This window comes from Octopus bimaculoides, chromosome 7 (assembly GCF_046866305.1).
Source record: "Octopus bimaculoides isolate indiv1 chromosome 7, ASM4686630v1, whole genome shotgun sequence".
In the NCBI taxonomy this organism is placed as follows: Eukaryota; Metazoa; Mollusca; class Cephalopoda; order Octopoda; family Octopodidae; genus Octopus; species Octopus bimaculoides.
This window is the reverse complement of record NC_142934.1, coordinates 106,153,858-106,178,318: the sequence shown is the minus strand read 5'-3', so window position 1 is coordinate 106,178,318 and position 24,461 is coordinate 106,153,858. Positions and strand designations below refer to the sequence as shown.

The following is a 24,461-nucleotide window of genomic DNA, read 5'->3' as shown; positions in this document are numbered from 1 at the left end:
TCATGATTTTTTTAAATTTCATTATTATTATTTTTTATCTATTATTTTTATTTTTTATGGTTGACGTTTTTGATATTTACATCTCTTTATCATTACAAAGAAATCTAAGTTTCAAGTTAATTGAAAATGTGCTAGAAAATGGCACCTTTTGACCATTTAATTTTTGAATATATATGTGGGGTGGTGAGGTGAACTTTATTTATTTATTCATTTTCTTATTTACTTATTATATATTGCTGTTAGTCTGGCAATCAGTGTGTTCCTGCACTAGTAATTGGCTGGTGGTTACGTTCAAGTTAGCAGCGTATTGGCTTCTTGTCAAAATGAAGGAATTGTGTTATCTGTAAAATTGATTGAATCAATTATAAATAAATAAACAAATAGTGTAGACAATATTGAACAACATCTCTCCCCATCTACATAACAACACGCACTTCCTTGTAAACTAACTTAACTTTCCACTTAATTAATTTTTAACAAGATATCTTATGTCAAATAACATTATCTATGTATATAAATGGCAATTTCTGTCTGTCTGTTACCATCTTAGTGCCTAAACCAGCAAACCAATATTCACAAAATTTTGCATATATGTTACACTAATATCCAGTTCAATAATAGGCTAATTGGATTTCAATAGAAATCTATAATATGCCCTCCCCCCAGGGGTGTTGGGTGAATTATATGATAAAATGAGAAGGTTGCAAAAAATATTAGTCTGAGGGAGATAGTAACAGAGAGACGGTGACTTATATCAGTGAATGTGAGAACAGTGGTGGTAATGGGGTGATAATGTTACTACAGCTGTCATATACATACAAAGCGGGGGGGTCATACACTGCATACATACAAAGCGGGGGGGTGAGGAATGCCATGGGTTGAACAGTTTGACTGAGGACGGGTGAGCCAGAAGGCTGCACCAGGCTCAATCTAATCTGGCAAAGTATTATTTTACTCACTTAGTTTTACATGTTTACGCTTTTATTGCCTTCAAAATATTCTCCATTTGGAGCAATGTATCAGTCCAGGCATGTTTTCACTATTCGAAGCGATGCTGGAACTCTTGTGAAATGATGCCTTTCAAAGCCACCTTCGTTATTTCTTCACCTCTTCCACATCTGCAAATCCCATAGCACCAGCTTTCATCACCAGTGATGACTTTCGAAAAAAGTCCACATCAACATCCAACTCTTCTTTCAGTTCACGACATGCATTCAGTCGTGACTGCTTTTGGTTTTTTGTGAGCAAATGAGGCACACATCTTGCAACACTTTCTCATTCAAAATTCGTTGGCAGGAACTCCAGGACACACCAGTCATATCAACAAGTTTGTCAATTGTTCAGTGATGGTCCTCTAAAGATCAGTTCTTGAATTTTCATGATGTTTTCATTCGTTCGGGAGGTCGACGGTCGCCCTGAATGAGATTGGTCTTCAAACGACAAGTGATCACTCCTAAAGCATAGAAACCTCTCATGAACTTGTGTTTTGCTCATGGCAGTGTCCTCGTAAGCTGTTTGAAGCATGACAACTGTTTCGGACGCCGTTTTCCTCAGCAGAAAACAGAATTTCACGGAAGCATGCTGTTCCTTTGTTTCAGCCATCGCAAAAACTACCAACAGGGTAAAAGCCCTGCAAAACAAAGATACATCACATAGCAGTACAACTATATGTGACACCGTCAGTCAGCAGACTGATGCCTGAGGGTCACATCAAGTGGCTTCCAGCAGCAGAAACCTGAACTACAATGGGTTTGTACCACAGAGAACATTTCTGGTTACTTTTGGGTACCTTGTGTATGTGTGTGTGTGTGTGTGTGTCTGTCTCTCTGCATATGTGTGTGTACATGCAAAGGTATAAGGGTTAAGAGGTGTGTACATATATTAGTTGATGTATGTGTGTATATATACATATATATATATATATATATATATATATATATATATATATATATATATATATTATTATTATTATTATTATTATTATTATTATTATTATTATGTAAAACAGTTGATTTGGCTCCATATTTTAAGTAATACATGTAGCTCTTACTAAATGTATTGAGTGCCTTTTTCTTTTGTTAATCCACTTATATGTATATATATATATATATATATATATATATATATATATATATATATATATATATATATATATATGGGTATGTATATAGTTTCAGATGATCCACAAGAAGGCAAGAAGGATTCTACTATCTCACAAATAAAAGAACTTTCTTCATTTCCTGACCTATGCAAAAATAAGGTATTGAAATTAATTCATCACTAATTTGATTTTTGTTGTACATTGTGATCAAAATTTTTTAGAATTTTTTTCTATTTTTTCATGTATTTATTTAGTTGTCTGCCAAATGATATGTGGCTCCCAGATACAGGCTACTTCCTGTAGACTTATCAAATTTAATGGTTATTGTTGTCATCTTCTAGCATGGTTGTGTAATAAAAAGATTGCTCCCGAGTCACGTGGTTCCAAGTTCAGTCGCACTGTGCAGCACCTTGGGCAAGTGTCTTCTACTATAGCCTCAGGCCAACCAAAGCCTTTTGGGTAGATTTGGTAGACAGAAACTGAAAGAAGCCCATTGTATGTATGTGTGTGTGTCTTTGTTCCCCCAACACCACCACTTGACTATTAGTGTTGGTATGTTTATGTTCCCATAAGTGAAGGTGCGTGGCTTAGTGGTTAGGGCATTCGACTCATGATTGTAAGGTCATGAGTTCAATTCCTGGCGACGCGTTGTCTCCTTGAGCTAGACACTTTATTTCACGTTTCTCCAGTCCACTCAGCTGACAAAAATGAGTAGTACCTGTATTTCAAAGGGCCAGCCTTGTCATACCCTATGTCACGCTGAATCTCCCTGAGAACTATACTATGGGTGCATGTGTCTGTGAAGTACTCAGCCACATTCATGTTAATTTCATGAGGAGGCTGTTCAGTTGATCGTATCAGCTGGGACCCTCGTCGTCATAACCGACGGAGTGCTCCTTATGTTCCCATAACTTAGCAGTCTGGGAAAAGTAACCGATAGATAGACAAAGGCTTAAGAAATATTAGTACTGGGGGTTGATTAATTTGACTAAAAGTTCTTCAAGGCAATGCTCTAGCATGGCCGAAGTCTAATGACTGAAATGAATAAATAAAAGATACAGTACAAAATATTTTGTGGAGAACACATCCATTACTTAAAATGAAAATTTGTGATGTTTCACCACTGAGAGAAGTTGATCCGATCAACGGAACAGCCTGCTCATGAAATTAATGTGCAAGTGGCTGAGCACTCCACAGACCCATGTACCCTTAATGTAGTTCTCGAGGATATTCAGCGTGACACAGTGTGACAAGGTTGACCCTTTGAATTACAGGTGAAAGAATACAGCAGGGTTCGCCACCATCTCCTGCCAGAGCCTCATGGAGCTTTAGGTGTTTTCGCTCAATAAACACTCACAACGCCCGGTCTGGGAATCGAAACTGCGATCCTATGACCGCGAGTCCGCTGCCCTTACCACTGGGCCATTGCGCCTCCACTCACCACTGATCTCACAGAGTAGTCTTTTGCTGAACAGTGCTTTAGGGCCCTCTCAATTGCTCCATTTGTTGGTTCCCACCATCACTGAGAATCTTTTATAGCAAAAGTACGTCCTTAACATCGCTAGAATTGCGTTCAAGTTCCAACCCTTCTCTTTAGGGCCAGAACATTCTTCACCGCCCAGTAATTATTACTACTCTGCAAAGCTTAGGTGAATCCCAGAAAGGACTGTAATGCTTACATGTATGGTGCTGCTACTGCTGCACAGAAAGACATCCTAGACCAGGTCTGGCCCCTTCAAATTACATTGCGAGCCACTTTAATCACAGAAAGTATTCCGGGGGCCACTTGTATACTGACAGAATTGAAAGCATTTTGCTTTTTCATGCTATTATTACAATAATGAATGAATGATCATTGATTCAACATGAAATATTATCATTGCAAAAACAGTAGAATCTTTCTTTTTTACTTTTCATTGCAATCTTTAATTTTCGATAAAACTTTTATTTGTTTCAATAAACCCATTTCAAGAAAGTATCAAGTGGTCCACAAGATAAAAGTCTGCGGGACGCATGTGGCCCATGGGCCTCAGGTTGGCCAGACCTGTCCTACACCATTTCCAGAAAAGGGTGACTCACTCACAGATACAACTCCAGCCACTGGCCCACAGGTGCACTGTCTCCTCTCTCTGCTTCTTCTACTGATACTATAATGATTTCTGTTTCTCCTCAGTGCTGACTGGACTCCTGCTGCCTCCCCTCATGTATTCCTGTCCCACTCATTTGTCTTTCTCTCATCACCTCTATTGTGACCAACCCATCCAAACACTACACTAATCACAATGCCTAGTTTTTCCTTCCCAGGACGTTAGTTCACTGGATTTCCTTCTTTGCTCATGTCTTTCCTGCTAGTATCTACTAACGAAAATCCAAGAGGAACATCAACTGTTTAAGCATTTAAACCGGCTATATCCAGCCAAAATATTCTACCTGTTTTATGCTCAAGTTCTCAAGACTTGGCTTCTCACACCTACCTTAGAATGTCATCCTAAAAATTTACAATCACTTCATTGAAATCTCAAAGCTACAAGATAATTAATTCAAAACAACATGACTAAAGTGTTGCATTTCACAGAGTAATCTGAATACTAAAGGGTTAATGGTATCAATTATACCATTCCAGGGAGAACTTTGTAGGACTCTTCTCCTAGACACAGTAAATGGCAAAGAAATGAATTCATATTATCTTTCATTTATTAGAGATCTTTGCTGGTTGGTAGGAAATGTTACATAATCTCCTACCCTAGATGTCATTGCTACAGATTAGGGATATGAAATGTGTGACATTGGCATGGTAATGGAGGCTCCTGAACTCTAAAAAGGAGCTGTGAGTGAAGGATGTGTAATAAGTAAAATAACAGGTGATGTGAAAGGCCCTGCTTAAATTACATATCTCTCCACTTCATCACAACAGAGAAATATCAAAAATGTCTTGTCAGAATGCCTCAGTGTCCCATCAGACAAAATGGAAAAGGCATTGCCCCAGAGGATGGCGAGGGAGTTGTGCTGGAAAAACCACTCTGACTCACAGCACTCACACATGCGGATAGCCATCTCCACTCCAATAATGGTGACCAGGGATATGGTCCATGGGGCTAAGAACACCAGAGGCCTCCACTGCCACAGACTCAACCATAAACCTGTCAGAGAGTGATGGATAGCTCGATAGCTTGCTCTTCTTGGCCTAATGAGCAGCAGAGCCTGGGCTGCTATCTGAACATACCAAATTGCTGCTGGAGAAGGATTCTGAGTATGTGGCATCCCACATGAGGGGCCTACCACCACAGAATAGGAAAATTGTCATACCATCAGGCCTTTTACCACCCCCTCAGTCTAGCCTTGCTGGGTTGAGCTGGGAAGTTTTGTGAGTTTTGTCTTGATTAGGCTCATTAGACAATGATGATTAGTGTAAACAGCTATGATTTACCTCAGCTGTTTACACACTCTTGTACAAAGATAAAGATAAAAATATAATCAGTAGTAAATAAACCGGAACAGATAATCAGGCTCTCTCTTGCTTTGATGTGATGTATAAAGGTCATGAAACACCTTCATATTGAATGAGTATAATGCATCAAAAGGTTTGTAGATAAAGTACTTTAACAAGTCATATCAAACACTCTTCAAAGAGGTGATTAGAAATAGTTTCCTTGTGCAGCTAAAACAATCTTAAATATAACAAGTTTTTTTTTTAAATCTTAATATCTGTATATTATTGGATCTTTATTGGTCGTTGAAAGGCAGGACATCAGCTTGAACAACACCAATAAATACATTTCAAGCAATGTCTGTTTATTCAGAGTATCAAATTTTCATCTGATCTACTCTGAAATTGATGGTAATCACTGATCTCACATACACAATGGCCACTTTTGCACTCTCCTACCTTCAAAACCCACATTTTCTATCTCTCTCCAACTTCTGGTCCATTATTTTTTGGCCGTACAACAATGAACATGCTTTTCTCCAGGCTACCTACTCCTTCCTTCTTTTCTTCCTCTCTGGACTTCTTTCTTTGTCTGACAAAGAGCTGTGCTCAAGACATCATTTCCACCCTTATTTTTCCACCAAAAACTTCCACTGAGTGCCAATCTAATATATTCACTGTGTACATCTAATTAACTTTCATTGTTTTCCCATTTTTTTTACCCCACCCACCCATACACACATATGTGTAAAAGTAATTCGGCTAATGTCAGTGGAATTAGGCTTGGCCATGTGATTGACAAGTTTGCTTTGCAATTACTTGGTTTCAGGTTTGATTCCACTGGATGGCACCTTGGATAAGCATCTTCTGTGATAGCTTCAGATCAATCAAAGCTTTGTGGGTGAAATTCAGAAGATGGAAACTGTGTCTGAAGGACAACCTGTTCCTGTTCTTAGACGGTAGACTTTAACATCATCACATGACCATAAATATCTTTAAAATATTTAGACCTGGTCACCTGTATTATGATAACTTCCTCCCCCGATTAAGGCATAGGCAAAAAAAAAAGAAAATATTAAGACCATGTTCTCTGGTTTTATTGTAGTGTTAAAGTATCGCTTTCCTACAAGGCAGTACAAACAGACTTAACGTTATTAATAACAAGCAGATTTGTAATTAATAAGCTTAACCATTTTGTTAATATATTTCTGCTGAAATAAAATGCCTTTGTTTCAAGTGATACTGAAAACAAGAAATTAGTAAATTAACTTTGTTATTATTAGGCTGATGTTTGAAACATAAATTAACATGAAATGTTGATGGCAGGTTTTGATTAAAATCACTTTAAAATAGGAAGTTTGTATCATGGAAATAAGAGCAGTTTCAGGCAGGTTGGTATCAAAAGAGTTAAAGAGGAGTTCAGTAGTAAATACAAGGACACATACTGAGGTTTTTAATGATCTTTTTTGTTGTTTCTTTTATATCTGCGTATATTCCCTGAATTTGTTGTATTCCTCAATGGTGAGCTATTGTGGAGAAATCGTGAAATGGTGCACTTGAGGTGTATGAGTTGCAAAATTAACACAATTAAAGACATAACTGTTATCAAATTAGTTACCTGGCTATTTTTAAAAATCATTAAAGATAGTTATTTTCAGAAGTAAGCAATAATTAATTTTCTTTCTCAATGATTCCTTTTCACCTTTAGTCTATTTTTGTTTAACTAAGATGATAATTAGGAGTTCTAACCAAATTGGTTTTATTTGTTTAATGCTGATTATTGATATTTTTAATGAATTAGAGTAATGTCTTGCCAAACATATTCCATATTCAAACATCTTTTATTCAGCTATTTTCTTGAAAGATTTATATGATCTGTTGTAATTTAATTCATATTGGATGCTCTAATTTAAACTCTATTTCCAATTTTTACACTTTTATTCTAGAATATCCCAATTCATTTAGATGACAATCTCCCTGCTTCTAATAATGTTAAAAACAAACAACAAATAGCTTCCGTAACTTGTGATAAACAGAAACCAATGCTGCAAATAACAGCTGATAAAATCCAAAAGACTGTTCCCATATTATCTCGGTATAATTCATTGCAATCTTCTAAAAATAAATCTTCCTTACTCCAGAAGCAAGCTGGGTTTTCTTCAGGCATTGCCACAAACAAATCTAGTGAAGAAAACCAATGTGAAAATGTTTCAGAAACAACTAGTCTTGGTTCTTCCCACTCTAAACAGTTCAAAGATTTTCATAGATTCAGTAGTTCTGTTGAAGATCACTTTACAGCCAGTCAAATCGTCTATTGGCAATCATCAGAAGATTTCTCAGAGAGTTTCAATGATACTACCATTCCATATCAGCATATACCTGAAATTTCTTATCACTGTGATAATGATAAATCAAATACTAAATTATCAAAAGACATTATACAAGTTGACAGCAATAAGCAACCAGGTCAGAGAGAAGTGATCTTAGAAACAGTAGAACGAAATGATCAAGATATCAAGGTGCAGAAGATTCAAATTAATAAAGAAAGCTTACAAAAGGCATGGAATTTAGTGAAAGAGAATGACGAAACTATTGAGAAATTCCAAGGGTTTTCTACAGGGAGTGGGCAAAAGATTCAGTTAAACCAAAAAAGTTTAGAGAAGGCACAAAATTTAGTGTATGATAATGATGAAACTGTTGAGAAATTCCAAGGATTTTCTACAGCAAGAGGGCAGAAGATTCAGATAAACCAAAAAAGCTTACAAAAAGCACAAAATTTATTGAATGATAGTGATGAAATTGTTGAGAAATTCCAAGGTTTTTCTACAGCTAAAGGACAAAAAATTCCGATAAACCCACAAAGTTTAATGAGTGACTGTGATGAAACTATTGAGGAATTTCAAGGGTTTTCTACAGCTAAAGGGAAGAAGATTCAGATAAACCAAAAAAGCTTACAAAAGGCACAAAATTTATTGAATGAGAATGATGGAACTGTTGAGAAATTCCAAGGGTTTTCTACAGCTAAAGGGAAGAAGATTGAAGTAAACCAAAAGAGCTTAGAAAATGCACAGAATGTACTAATTAACAGTGATGAAACTGTTGAGAAATTCCAAGGTTTTTCTACAGCTAAAGGGAAGAAGATTGAAGTAAACGAAAAGACCTTACAAAAAGTACAAAATTTAGAGAATGAGAATGATGGAATTGATGAGAAATTCCAAGGATTTTCTACAGCTAAAGGGCAAAAGATTCAAATAAATGAAAAGAGCTTACAAAAAGCACAGAATTTACTGATTAACAGTGATGAAACTGTTGAGGAATTCCAAGGGTTTTCTACAGCTAAAGGGAAGAAGATTAAAGTAAACGAAAAGACCTTACAAAAAGTACAAAATTTAGTGAATGAGAATGATGGAATTGATGAGAAATTCCAAGGATTTTCTACAGCTAAAGGGCAAAAGATTCAAATAAAAGAAAAGAGCTTACAAAAAGCACAGGATTTAGTGGATGTGAGTGATGGAACTGTTGAGGAATTTCAAGGATTTTCTACAGCTAAAATGCAAAAAATTCAAATAAATGAACAAAACTTCAAGAAGGCTGAACACTACATCACTGACAATACACAGTATCTAAAATCTGCTTTATTTTCTGAAGCATTAAATTCTATAAAAAACAGTGACTTAGAATCTATTGAATTGGTTAGGGATATGCAGAATATGAAGAAAAAGAAATTTGAAGAAAGTAGAAGTCTTAAAAGAAAACTTCCAATAAAATCTTATTCTGACAAACAATTGCCAAAAAGATTTTGTCCATTTAAATCTCCAAGAATAAATAATAAACCTGTACTACTTCAAAATAAATTCAGTAACAATACTATTAAGAATGTTGAGCTCAATGATAAAGACTGCCATGTATTGTGTGATGAAAAGAAACCTAGTACTGATTCTCTTCTTAAAAACCAAAGTTCAGAGGACATAATTGAAAATGCAGCTAGTGGTAAATATGAATTGAAAAGTACTATTCCATTGATTAATTTAACAGAGAAAAATATATATAATGAAACAAAGGAACAAAATATCAGTAATGAAAGAAAGTTGGGGGATAATCTTATAGAAATAAAAAATTATATAACTGTAGCTGAAGCTATAGATGATGGTAAAACTGAAGGTGATGGTCATTTAAGAGTGTCTACCACAATAAGAAATGAACAGTTAGAAGAAAATATTCAAAATTCCCCATCTGATGGCTTTAAGATAATTGGTGATGAAAAAGACACAAAAACCCAAGCATTATTGGCAGGTGAAAATGAATTTGTTAGACCAGGTACAACAGGCCTTGAGACTCATGAATTTTTATCTTCAAACATGACAGTATCTTCTACCTCAGCATCTGATAGAAAGCTTTGTAATAAGGATGGGCCACAATTACTTGTCAACTCTCATTCTAATTTGAAAGCAGAAAATATATTAAATGAAAAGTCAGTGATTGAAATAAAACAATCTCTTGAGAAAAATGTAGTAAATGATCTTTTGTTTACTGATTTAAACTCTTCTGAAGTTAGAATAGCTGCAATGACATCTGTCAGTAACACTTTGTCAGATTTAGTGAAAGAGAAATCAATGATTTCCTCAAATGAAGAAATTCCAGAACAATGTGACCAATTATTAGATGAGCTTCAGAAAATTTTTTCAGAAGATACTACTTTTGATCCAATTGAAACATCTGATAGTAAAAAAAGAAACTTTTCAGAAATATCTGATGAAAACTCTACCTCAGTTTGCAAAAGATCTAAGTGCTCTTCTGAAAATTCGAAATCAGTATCCATTCATAATGAAAAAGAAGAGGATTGTGAGAACATAATATCAAAAAATTCTGAAATTTCTGATGATATATTAGCACAATCAATGGAAATATATGAAAACCAACCTTTAAGATCAGCAGTTAATACTTCATCCCCTATACATGAGATAAAACTTCATAATACCAATAAGCAAATACAGCATGTTGATGATATTCCTGTTGAGAACCAAATGAATGATGATATCTCAGATGAACAAGCTATGACATCTGCAGTTGAAAAGATGGAAAAGGAATTTTATTGTATTAAAAATAACACAAGGCAAGGAGCTCTTGAAAAAGATCATATCTCTAAACAAAAAGAAACTGAGAAATCTATCTCCACTTGTCACAACAATACAACTGGATGTTTTGTAGCATTTCAAACAGCTTTAGGTAAAAATGTTACTGTTTCAGAGAAGTCTGTCGAATGTGCTAAACAGATTTTCTCTAAGAACTGTAATGAAGAGAATAATAAAACTGGGCCTTTTGTAGCATTTCAAACAGCTTTAGGTAAAAATGTTACTGTTTCAGAGAATTCTATCAAATGTGCAAAACAGATTCTCTCGAAGAACAATAATGAAGAGAATTCTGCAAGTAAAGTATTAGAGCATGAAATGTTACAGAGTCATATATCATCAGTAAAACCAAACCAGTCTGGAATCGAGAGAAATTCTACCGATGCTAGTGAAAAAAATGAGATTGACCCACCATATCCAAGTATATTTGAAAATTTGCAACAGGAAAACCAAAAACTTTTAAAGTTAAACAGTAAAACAAGTAAGTGTATATCTTCATTTCAGTTTATATTTTTGTTCTACATTTACCTTAAAATTATATATTTATCTTTTACTTGTTTCAGTCATTGGACTACAGCCATGCTCAGCACTGCCTTGAAGGGTTTCGTCAAACAAATCGTCCCAGTGCTTATTTTTTTTTTTCAAAGCCTGGTACTTATTCTCTCAGTCTCTTATTATCAAGCTGCTAAGTTATGGGATGTAAACAAACCAATGCCAGTTATCAAGTGGTGGTGGCGGGGGGGGGGGGGGAGACATACACACACACACACACACACATTTATATGTATGTAGATAGACAGACACACACAAAAGGTTATTTCAGTTTCCAATTACCACAGTGGTTCTCAACTGGGGGTCCACATGACCCCTTGAGGTCCATATAAGATTTGGGGTGAGGGTCAACTTTGGAGTCCATGTATTTTTGGGGTCCAAGCAAACAAATTAGTAAATTGGGAATCCAAAATAGTATATTAAGTGTGCATGAAAAAATGTTGCTTTAGATCAGGGGTTCCCAACTGGGGTCCACAAGTAAAAGACTGTAATTTGTGGATCCATAAATAAGTTTTGCTTACTAGGGGAGGTAGCTGTATTTATTGAAATTTTCTAGATTTGTATTTGGAATTTATGTTATGAATATAACGGAATTGTTTCATTGTTAGTTTTTAATAACATACAAACAAATATTTTATTTCAAAAATTTACATGTGTATATACGGGGTCCACAGATGATAAGATAGGTGGTCCACAAGCAAAATAAGGTTGGGAACCCTTGCTTTTTTGCAAGAATCAGCTCAGTTTCTTTCTCTAGCGATTTACATAGTTCAACCTATACAAGTCAAGGCGTGAAAAGCAAAATTTTAGAATTTTGAAAAAAGTATATATAAAATTAGTCTTATTCCACCAGAATAAAATGGTAATTGAAGGGGTCCATAGATAAAAAAAAAAATTAGTCAATTGTGAGTGAATTTGACAGAAACTATGGAAGTTCATCATGTGTGTGTGTGTGTGTGTGTGATTGTGTTAGTCCTCCCATCATGAGATAACCAGTATTGGTTTATTCAAGACCCTGTAACTTAGCAGTTCAGCAAAAGGGGGCTGATAAAATAATTACAAGCTTTAAAGTACTGTGAGACTTAACATCTACGGACGTTGAGTCTCATGGAAGGGATGACAAGTGACCAAGACTGTTGGTGATCTGCTGTCCTTGAGAAGACACGTCAAGCTTAGTGAAATCATGGTTGTGGCCTGTGCCAGTGACACGTATAAGGCACCTGGGCCAGCGATACATAAAATGATAAGTTTGTCTTGGTCTGAGTGCTAACTTTATCCTTTTTAAAATGTTCATAATTCTCAGTGAACAAAAGTTCTTTCAGTTTTTTTTGAAAATTTATTTTTTGTTTATTAAAAGTTGTTCCCCTTTGCGCTAGAGACTATGTTATATTAGATTGGTGCATAATTATTGTGGCTTTTTTTCAATAAATTTTATTCAACAAAAAATTTAAACAAAACACCAAGCAGAAATTGAAGTAGATGGTGAATATCATCTACTTTTACGTCCCACTGGCACGAAGGCCAGTCAGGCGGTACTGGCAAAGGCCACTCCGGAATAATCATGTAAAGATGTTTTTGTTAAATGCTGTTATTGTTTTTTTTTAATAAAGGTAAAGCATAAAAATATTTTTTACATTGAAACCATTGAACAAAATAAATTTCCAGACTATTTAATATAGAATGGAATATTTATGTTGTCAAAATAAAGAAATAAAAGGCTATAAAGTTTTAACCCTTCGGCATTTAAACTGGCGATATCCAGCCCAAATATTCTTCCAAATGGGCAGAATATGTTCAAGCTAATCAGATCCTGCCTCCCACAGATATCTTATAATGTTTCTTTAAAAATAAACAACCATATCAAATTTCAAAGCTCTGATAATGGCATGATTAATTCAAAACAATGTAAATAAATAAGCAATACATTAAACTGTAATTTGAATACTAAAGAGTTAACCATAGTGAAAGACTATGAAAAGAAAAAAGTAAGAAGAAAGATGCTTACTCTTCATAGGAAGACAGGCAGAGATAAAAAGAATGAGAGAAAGAGTGTTGCATGTTTGTTTCTTCCCTACACCCAAACATTGAAATGGAGAAGATTTACTCCTTCACACATGTTTATGTCCTGACAACACAAACAGTAAACTGCATAGTTTAGTCTAATGAGGATTTTTGTTATTATAAAGTAAACGGAGAGGTTCTCCTGTCTTCATTATTTAGTAAAAACTTAAACTAAAATTAAAAACAGCAAGATGATGAGAGCGTTGTTGTTCATTTGAAACGTTATTATGCAGAAGTAGAGGCATTTGCATCCAAAATCTTTTACTTTTTACTTGATTTGGTTGTTAGACTGAGGTCATGCTGGGGCACTGCCTTGAAGACTTTCCAGTCGAATGAATCAACCTTCGTGCCTTTTTTTAAGCCTGGTACTTATCCTGTCTGTCTCTTTTGTTGAACTGCTGAGTTACAGGGACGTAATCTTTACTCTAGGTACAAGGCCCGAAATTTTGGGGAAGGAGGTCAGTCGTTTAGATCAACTCCAGTACGCAACTGGTACTTTATTTATCGACCCCGAAAGGATGAAAGACAAAGTCGACCTCAGTGGAATTTGAACTCAACGTGGAGACAGGCATGCTAACGTTTCAGCCAGGTCACCACCTTGTTAAAGGGGCGTAATCATGCCAGCACTGGTCTTCAAGCAGCTGTTAGGGGCATACAGACACACACACATATATACACATACAACAAAATACAAAGGTATTTTGTAAAACTTTACGCATTGTTAGAAGCTTTCTTTGTTTCCCTTTTCTTTCATTTTCTACAGCCCAGATTATATTTCGATTTTGGTTTTGCAAGATTCTTGATGTTCACTTGTGTTGAAATGACTGCTGAGCATTTGAATCAGCGTGCTAAAGATTCTGCCAGCTCACCGCCATAATAGTTTTCATTTACCAAATCCTCTCAAAGCTTTGATCACTCAGGTATAGTTGAAGATACTTGCCCAAAGTGTAGCACAGTGGAGCTGAATCTAAAACCATGTGGTTGGGAAGTAAACTTTGTACCACATATTCATATTCGGTCCTATATAGTGTGTGTGTGTGTGTATGTATACATACACACAAACACACACACACACACACACACACACACACACACAATTCTTTGCATCTGCCCTACTTTTCAGTCCAACTATCATCAACTGTTTTATCCATGGATGTATGCTAGCACACTTAATCTGTTACCAAGTTTAACACCATTACTTGGTATTCAGGTTCCTTGTTTAGGGAATTCCACTTTGTTGCAAATATTTGTATAAGATGATGAGTCTGAGGAAAACCCATGAGTCACTGTTTCTTTTGCCCTGTTATCTCAGAAACTTAGCAGAATATCATGATCTGACATTGCCTTCTGATTAAGAAATAAAAAGAAAAAAATCACGTTTAAATGCTCTTATCTACAAGGTCACTGAAGCAGGCTTATCTCAAATATTGCAGTTTATATGCTGAAAATTTATTATCATACTAATAACAATTAGTCACAGCGATTTAATTAAAAATAGCAGTCACTAGGCCAATTTTAATGTATTATAAATAGGAGTGGCTGTGTGGTAAGTAGCTTGCTTACCAACCACATGGTCCCGGGTTCAGTCCCACTGCGTGGCATCTTGGGCAAGTGCCTTCTACTATAGCCTTGGGCCGACCAATGCCTTGTGAGTGGATTTGGTAGACGGAAACTGAAAGAAGCCCGTCGTATATGTGTATATATATGTGTATGTGTGTGTGTGTTTGTATGTCTGTGTTTGTCCCCCCAACATCGCTTGACAACCGATGCTGGTGTGTTTATGTCCCCGTAACTTAGTGGTTCGGCAAAAGAGAACGATAGAATAAGTACTAGGCTTCCAAAGAATAAGTCCTGGGGTCGATTTCTTCGACTAAAGGCGGTGCTCCAGCATGGCCGCAGTCAAAAGACTGAAACAAGTAAAAGAGTAAATGAGTATATTATTGTACATCTATGTTTTGAATAATTATTTAAATTTTTGTGATTTTTGTTGGTTTTATTTATCAAATTATACAAGTTAGTAATGTAATGCAAATATTTCAGATTCTGCTCTCTGGAAACCCTCCGTTTCACATGGAACTGAAGACCGGCAGAGAATTCTTCCTGTGGTTACAGATCCTATCCGTAAATAAATACATTTTTTAATTGTTGTTGTGAATATTTACAATTGTGTTTACATGGTTGAAGGCAAGTTAAAAAATGAACATTGCTTCTGTAAGATTCATAGGTTAACAGAATATAATGACAGCCAGATAAATTAATACCTCCTAAAATACTTTGTTCAGCCATTTAGTATTCTTTATTCAAAAATGTAGCAATGTTTTTCAGTAATTGTGGACTAATTACCATATTTGATGGCATTGAAGATGCGTGAGTATATTTGTTGCACCTCAATGTGCATATTCAAGAAAAAATTTGTTAGTGCATTAAAGCATGCAATATTTAAAGCAATTTCACATTTAGTACCCCAGGTGATTTTTTGAGACATATTTTTTGAAGAAAAGATCGTCTTATATCATCAAATATATAAGATGCTTTTAGTAATCACTAAGGAAGTTAGGGATAGACAAATGGCTTATGAGGGTCATATAAGCCCGTACAGAAATGCTGTCAACACAATGAAAGTTAGCAATGAAGGGTTGCTGGTATGATGCTTGTGTCTAAAGTGCAATGATGATAGGAACAGGATGTTAGGTCTTAAATACAGACTTGTACGGCTGGAAGGAAACTGAAGCAAGCATGGTCCACAAATTGCGAAGATGTTAGTATGCAGGAATTATGAAGCACAAGTGAGCTGAAAGTAAAACTGGATATGAGATGTATGAGATGTTGTGTGCAAGAGAGAAGACTGCTGGTATGCTCGTGTGATGCATATGGAGTATGTCAGTTGAATACTTGAAATGAATGGAACAAGTGTGGTAGGAGACATGGAACAAAGTAGTTATGTATGATCTCAAGAAGCTGAACCGTAAAAAGATGACAAAGAACCATGATTGTGACACACTGTGCTGGAAAAGACTTGCTCTCAAGTGCAAGCATGGCAAAACAGCTAAAATATGGTGATGGAGGTTTGGATATATATATCTATATTACTAGGTCTCTTGCCCAGTATAGTCCTATCTCTTCATCTCTTGTTCTACTTACTACCTTCTGACCTACCATCCTCTGTGCTCTTCACAAATCCTTGTACTGTTACCCATTGTCATTTCCACCCTACCTTTCTCTCACTCCCATTCTTCTACTTTTTCTTTCCTCTTATGCATTGCAATACCTGTGTAATGACCTATTCATATCCACCCTTTCCTATGTGACTCTTATCTTTGTAGTGGTTAAATGTGGATCATGGTAAACAGACGCAAAAGTAATGTGTATGCCTCTGAAGTAAATAAATGAGTGAATCGATTCATAATTAAAAATAATTTATTCACTGGACTTAATTTGTCGTTGGTACACATAATTCTTCACTACATGCAAAATGTTGACAACTGCTACGAGTTGCTAGAAATAGAAACAAGGCACATCTGTGGAAATGATATGTCAGAAATGAATGTTTGTGTGTGTGCGTGTGTGTACATAGTTCATCTGATACAGTTGTCTACTGTGGAACTTTGAACATTGCTCTGGTCTCTGCTATTGCCAAAACCTGTTGTGTTGTAGACCGTCCTCATTTGCCTGCTAGGCCTTTCTTCTCATCATCTGTCTGTTGACCACCATATTTATAATAAACGTGGCAGCTAGAAGGACAGACATACTGCAGCAGAGTTTGTACCTAAATAGGTCAGCTCCTGTCCAGTTGAACTTCACCTGACATGGTTGAGGTCGTAGGTCAAAGGGCGATGATCGATCACTTTTTGACAGGACAAAGGAAACTTGTTTTCACGCCTGTTGATCGTGGTGGTTTGGACAACCGAGAATTCTTAGATTTGATTTCGAATCTAGGCTTGGAGAAGGAAGTGTTAATTTTTACATCTGTCATCTACCACTCTTCCTGTCAACCATTTCTGATACTAGCCATCACACTCTCTTTGTCATGATACCTCTTTATTGCTACCCTAACATACTGCTCGTGCTGTGTTTTTTTTCTATTCAGCCTCCTGCCACTACCAGTGTGTAACTAACAGTACCTCTAATCCATAATTCCCCTCCCTATTATCCTTTCACTCTGTTTCCCCTGTAACACTCATATTCATACCCTCTCCTCTTTCATGCCATTGGTCGTCATTTCCCTTGTAATTTATATCCAGCTACATTCACCGGGAAAAATATTAAATGTAAATAAAGAGACTTGTTCATCTCTTAGGGAATAAGACAACATCTCTAGCATTTGTAGATGCACACAGTTTTGTAAAGTGATTGATATTAAGAAGGGCATCCAGTTGTAGAGGATGACTAAAATATCCTTTGACCCATCTAGGAGGGCAGTATCTCTGAATGTCACTAAATCAAATTGTGACAACCTATTCAACCCATCCTGACAAATGATGATGACAATGATGACAACAACAACAACTTACATAAATACAGATAATCTATCAATAAACAATTACCACACTAATTTCAAAGCAATGCATTATAGCCATATGGGGGGGGGGGTATGTAACCAACTGATGTACACTCATGGCTCTGAAAGTACATTACTCTTTTACTCTTTTCAGTCATTTGACTGTGTGGCCATGCTGGAGCACCGTCTTTTAGTTGAGCAAATCGACCCCAGGACTTATTCTTTGTAAGCCTAGTACTTATTCTATCGATCTCTTTTGCCGAACAGCTAAGTTACAGGGACGTAAACACACCAGCACCGGTTGTCAGGCGATGTTGGGGGGACAAACACATACACACATACATATATATATATATATACGATGGGCTTCTTTCAGTTTCCGTCTACCAAATCCACTCACAAGGCTTTGGTCGGCCCAAGGCTTTGGTCGGCCCAAGGCTATAGTAGAAGACACTTGCCCCAGGTGCCATGCAGTGGGACTGAACCCAGAACCATGTGGTTCGTAAGCAAGCTACTTACCACAGAGCCACTCCTACGCCTATAAATTTAGCAAGTAAAATATTAATTTCAAATTTTGTCACAAGGCCAGCATTTTGGGGAATGTAGTAGGTCATTTACATCAATCCCAGTATTCAACTTATTTTAGCAACCCTAAAAGGATGAAAGGCAAAGTCAACCTCAGTGGAATTTGAACTCAGAACATTAAGATAGGTGAAATGGCACTAAGCATTTTGCCTGGTGTGGTAACAATTCTGCCAGCTCACTGCCTTAGAAAGTAAAATATTGCTTCTCATGCTGCATGCAGTGTCTTGAGTGAATTGAGATGTGAAAAGCATCTTCCAAAGGGAACTTAACCCAGACGTAACCTTGTTCATCAGTAGCAAGACACATCACTACACATATCAAAGAAACAGTTTTACAGGCTAAGTATGTATTATGTAAAGCTAAAACCCTTAAAAATCAGCTACAAATGCTAGCCTTCACAACATCTGACGATGTCTGAGCTTCCTCTTGAGTATCATGAAGTTATTTATTTATGCGCCCTTTTAAAGCCTAGCTAGGCTCATGCGCCCAGTTTCCCGGTTTCTATGGCATATGTGTTCCCCCCCAGCTGGACGGGACGCCAGTCCATCGCTGCGTTACTCAAGAAACAGGAAGAAAGAGTGAGAGAAAGTTGTGGTGAAAGAGTACAACAGGGGTCGCCACCACTCCCTGCCGGAGCCTCATGAAGCTTTAGGTGTTTTCACTCAATAAACACACACAACGCCCGGTCCGGGAATCGAAGTACTGGGAATCATGAAGTACTTGATCCATAATCAGTTACTTACTCATTACATTGCTTTAGTGCAACATACAGTTGAGTTCTACTGATGTATCTGGGACTGAAGATGCTACATACACAGGCGTTGCAGATGGCATCTGAAGAAAAAGCCATTTGACTAATCAGCACCATTATACAATCCACTGTCCCACAGACAAATTGCCTCCTCTCTTTACTGTTTGTACCATTACTACAGCTTCTGCTTCACTGAAATGTCAGTCTGTACACCATCTCTCACAATCCCACCTGATACACTCGACTTCTCTTTTATCTACTATATCATACAGTGGAGGCGCAATGGCCCAGTGGTTAGGGCAGCGGACTCGCGGTCATAGGATCGCAGTTTCGATTCCCAGACAGGGCGTTGTGAGTGTTTATTGTGCGAAAACACCTAAAGCTCCACGAGGCTCCGGCAGGGGATGGTGGCGAACTCTGCTGTACTCTTCCACCACAACTTTCTCTCACTTTTTCTTCCTGTTTCTGTTGTGCCTGTAATTCAAAGGGTCAGCCTCGTCACACTGTGTCATGCTGAATATCCCCGAGAACTACGTTAAGGGTACACGTATCTGTGGAGTGCTCAGCCACTTGCACGTTAATTTCACGAGCATGCTGTTCCGTTGATCTGATTGACTGGAATCCTCGACGTCGTAAGCAACGGAGTACAAACAAATATTATATCATACAACTCAAAACCCATGTCAAACATCTTATTCACTCCCATATTCTCCAGGAATTCCTTCCCTGCTCATATTGTTGTCACTTTTGTTATTTAACCCTGTAGTAACGCCGTGCGCATGCGTAGTCTCACGCATGCGTGGAATTCAACAACCAAGCTTTCCCGCTTTGATCGCTCTCTTTCTTGCTGGCCAGCGATTGAGCAAGGACGTGTCTAGCTGTCTCTCCACCTTTTCAAACTCACATCAATATACCAACGTCCCAACAACCATGTTCTCACACACCGAAGACGTCTCAACAAACAAGATTAAAGATGTATATTTTCCACCTTGAATAAATGTTGTTTGTGTTGATAGTTTGGAGTTCAGCGTTCCGTTCAAATTCTTAATTTAATATAGGAAAGTCAGGTGTACATCTAATGATGTATAACCCACTTTCCTATAACCCCAAATCAATTCTGATTGAACAGTTCATTGATAAAACTCATTCCAGCTATGTTTATCTCAGCCTTTAACAGTATGTAGGATTACATTGTCTGATATTCTGTCCTTACATGAAACATCAGAGTGTGATTTGAAAAATATTTGGCTGCTATTCCTTGTAGATCAAGCAAGCCTGTTGAGGTTCTAAGCTAACATTGACCATAACTTTTTCCTTTTGAGAATGTCTATAAAGGTCATAAGCACGGCTTCATTTCATAATAAAAATAAGAATTATGATTAAAAAATTATTTTAAAAATATTGGAACTAATATGGATAGCTGTGTTTCCCAATCATGGGATCTGAGTTCAGTCCCACAGCACCTTGGGCAAGTATTTTCTACTATGGCCCCCAAGCCAATCAGTGCCTTGTAAATGAGTTTTATTGATTGAAACTGAAAATAGCTCATAGTGTGTGTGTTTGCGTGCGTGTGTACGTTTGTCTTGACATCACATGATGGTTGTAAATGAACATCATCGTCATCATCATCATCATCATACAAGTGAGGTTGTTCATTTCCACTCTTCTGTCAAAAAACATGTCTAGGTATGGGACAACATTTCTGTGTTTGGAAACGTGAGGTTTGGCAAAAGGAAGAGCATCCGACTGTAGAAAATCTATCTCAGCCAGTTCCATCTGACCCATGCAAGCATGGAAAAATGGATGTTAAATGATGATGGGTTTTTCTTTCTTACTTTTTTCTTCTTTTTTTTTTTTTTTTGTATGTTGAGTACATAAGCAAACTCTATCGCACAAAAACACAAAATGGTGTGTGGCAGCGAGTCATTTGCACATTGCACAAAATGTAAACATACTTCACTAACCTTTTAAAGAGAACCCAATCCTTGGAAATGATTGTATATACAAGAAATACTTGATTTAAAAGAAAATCTTCAAGCTGCTGAGAAACTATTCCAAATTCAAGTAGCTAATGTTTCTTACTGTTCACAGAATAGAGATACTTAATATGAACCAGCCTACAAAAAATAAGTAACAGTAATTTGGACATTCTTTTGCTTATTAACTATCCTTTAAGTCCAACCGTGACTGAAATTTTTCTGAAGCTTGGCAACCACAGAATGCAGTAGCTATGTTCCTTATCACTGACTTACTCTAAACATTCTAAATGTAATTCTCCGAAGACATCATAAATATTTATAGAAATTCAGTATAACGAAGTTAATGAAAGCGTTATAGAAATTAATAAAATTCAGAGGCTGAAGTAAGTTGATACCTACAACATGCTACCAAGAATTTAGGGTGTATCCTACATTTTTTATTCTACAGCAATATTATGTGTATTTGGAACATATAATATAATTTGATATACTGAAGTTTCAAAATGTGGTTGTTCTTCATCCTTTTGTTACCATATTTCTCTTAAAACTCAATCTTTGTTTCATTTAATTTTGAAAATAATAAAGAATTTATTAAAATAACTTTGTCATTATTGAACTCTAAATTAATATAAATTAATATGAAATTCTGATGGAAGTTTTTAATTAAAATCACTTTAAAACAGAGAGTTTGTATCATACAACCAGGACTGGTTGAAGGCTAATTGGTGTCAAACAATACTTTTACTCTTTTACTTGTTTCAGTCATTTGACTGTGGCCATGCTGGAGCACCGCTTTTAGTCGAGCAAATCGACCCTAGGACTTATTCTTTGTAAGCCTAGTACTTATTCTATCAGTCTCTTTTTGCCGAACTGCTAAGTTACGGGGACATAAACACACCAGCATCGGTTGTCAAGCGATGGTGGGGGGACAAACACAGACACACAAACACACATACCTATATATATCAAAGGCAGGTTAACTAGGAAGTTAGTTTTTGTATGTGGCAGATGTTCAGGTGCAATAAAGACTGTAAACAACCAGGAAACACCTACCTCATTCCAGGGTGAAAAACTAGAGGTAGTCGATAGCTTCCGCTATCTGGGTGACCAAGTTAGTAGTGGGGGTGGGTGCGCTGAAAGTGTAGCTGCTAGAATAAGAATAGCCTGGGCAAAGTTTAGAGAGCTCTTACCTCTGCTGGCGACAAAGGGACTCTCACTCAGAGTAAAAGGCAGACTGTATGACGCATGTGTACGAACAGCCATGCTACATGGCAGTGAAACATGGGCTGTAACTGCTGAGGACATGCGTAAGCTCGCAAGGAATGAAGCCAGTATGCTCCGTTGGATGTGTAATGTCAATGTGAATACCCGTCAGAGTGTAAGTATCTTGAGAGAAAAGCTGAACATTAGAAGCATCAGTTGTGGTGTGCAAGAGAGACGATTGCGCTGGTATGGACATGTGGTGAGAATGGATGAGGATAACTGCATGAAAAAGTGCCACACCCTAACAATTGAGGGAACCCGTGGTGAGGCAAGACCTTCGTACATTGGGCCTCACCGACATAATGACATCATTTTGAGCGTGGCCGTTGCCAGTACCGCCTGACTGGCCTTCGTGTGGGTGACACGTAAAAGCACCCACTACACTCTCTGAGTGGTTGGTGTTAGGAAGGGCATCCAGCTGTAGAAACTCTGCCAAATTAGATTGGAGCCTGGTGTTGCCATCCGGTTTCACCAGTCCTCAGTCAAATCGTCCAACCCATGCTAGCATGGAAAGTGGACGTTAAACGATGATGATGATGATGATATATACGACAGGCTTCTTTCAGTTTCCTTCTATCAAATCCACTCATAAGGCTTTGGTCGGCCCGGGGCTATAGTAGAAGACACTTGCCCAAGGTGCCACGCAGTGGGACTGAACCCGGAACCATGTGGTTGGTAAGCAAGCTACTTACCACACAGCCACTCCTGCGCCTAAAATTAAAATACTTTTTTTTTTTCATGTTTTTATATTCAATATTTCTGGTTTGTACAGTATATAGTATTTTACAAACAGCCTCTTTCTCTTACATTTTATCAATAACTTTCTACTTTTCTTTCAAACATTTTGATCTGTTACTAACTTTCAGATTATTTTTTTTTTATTTTGCTTTGTCATTTTCTGCACTTGTTTATTTTAGAGTTCCATGATTTTAGTTCAGATAAGAAGGACTGTAATTTCCAGTCCTTACTCTCACCAAACATTTTCCAAGGAACAACAAGGTAAAGATAATTTCATTTGAGTATTTTTCATTTCATTGGAAAATTTCTAAGTAGCTCCTATCATTTTCTTTTTTAAATCTTTTCCTTGTATCAGTCATTGGACTGTAGTTGTGCTGGGGTATAGTCTTGAAGGGTTTAACTGAACAGATCAACTTCTGCACTTATTCTTAAGCCTAATACTTATTCTGCCAGTCTCTTTTTGCCAAACAACTAAGTTACAGGGATGTAAACAAACAAATACCAGTTGTCAAGCCTCAAGCAGTGGTGGGTTGACAAACACAAAGACGCACACACACACACACACACACACACACACACACACACACACGCACACACACATATGTCATGAGCTTCTTTCATTTTCCATCTACTAAATCCACTCACATGGCTCTGTTCAGCCTAGGGCCATAGTAGAAGACACTTGCCCAAGAGATCATGGATTGAACTTAAAACCATGTGGTTGAGAAGCAAACTTCCTACCACACAGCAGAGCCCTAAAATTTGATATACTTTTTTTTTTTTTACATGATTTCCTTCAAACAATTTGTGTGGTTAATAATTGTTTTGATTTTAACAACCGGCTTCTCTGAGTGTTTCGATTGGCTGAGAGAATATTCTCAAAAGATTTATCGTTGTTTTTATCATTAATTTAATGCAATGTTTGAGCAAGACAGGATTTGAAAAGCTTCCAACTGTATTAGTTTTGTTTTGGAGAAGTGAACAAAAAGAATAGTGTCTGTTCTACGCACCAGCTTATTTTGAACAGCCTTCTTTTCAGCTAATACAAACTTTATTCATAGGAAGAAAAAAATGTAACCACAACAGTACATCCTGACTATAACAAAGAACGTGATTTAAAAGCATTATGCACCATACAAATGCTAAACTGTGCATGCTCTGACAGCCACTATCCAGTATTGAATGACAGTTTGTGGATAAGCCTTGTCCAATCTCCTCCTCGTATCCCATTATCTCCACTCCATCTATCGTCTTTTTTCACTGCACCTCTCCCTCGATACCATTTTGTTTTTGTTGTTACCTGGAACCATTTCACTTGTTAACACTTCTTTATCCATTAACACTTTTCTCTTCACCCACCCCACTAATTACCATATT

The 24,461-nt window shown here is 36.9% G+C and overlaps 1 protein-coding gene across 3 annotated transcripts in view; it reads left to right on the top strand.

Annotated features, from left to right (window-relative positions):
• LOC106876073 (uncharacterized) overlaps nucleotides 1-24,461 on the top strand; it is a 143,285-nt gene that overhangs the window by 23,310 nt on the left and 95,514 nt on the right. For all 3 annotated transcript variants that reach the window (XR_016242711.1, XR_016242712.1, XM_014924478.3), the window contains exons 7-10: nucleotides 2,172-2,260; nucleotides 7,475-11,138; nucleotides 15,311-15,391; nucleotides 23,264-23,345. Coding sequence is in view for 1 of the 3 variants with exons in the window: in XM_014924478.3 (XP_014779964.2) it covers nucleotides 2,172-2,260; nucleotides 7,475-11,138; nucleotides 15,311-15,391; nucleotides 23,264-23,345 (3,916 nt within the window). In the remaining 2 variants the exon portion in view is untranslated. The remainder of the gene's footprint in view (nucleotides 1-2,171; nucleotides 2,261-7,474; nucleotides 11,139-15,310; nucleotides 15,392-23,263; nucleotides 23,346-24,461) is intronic.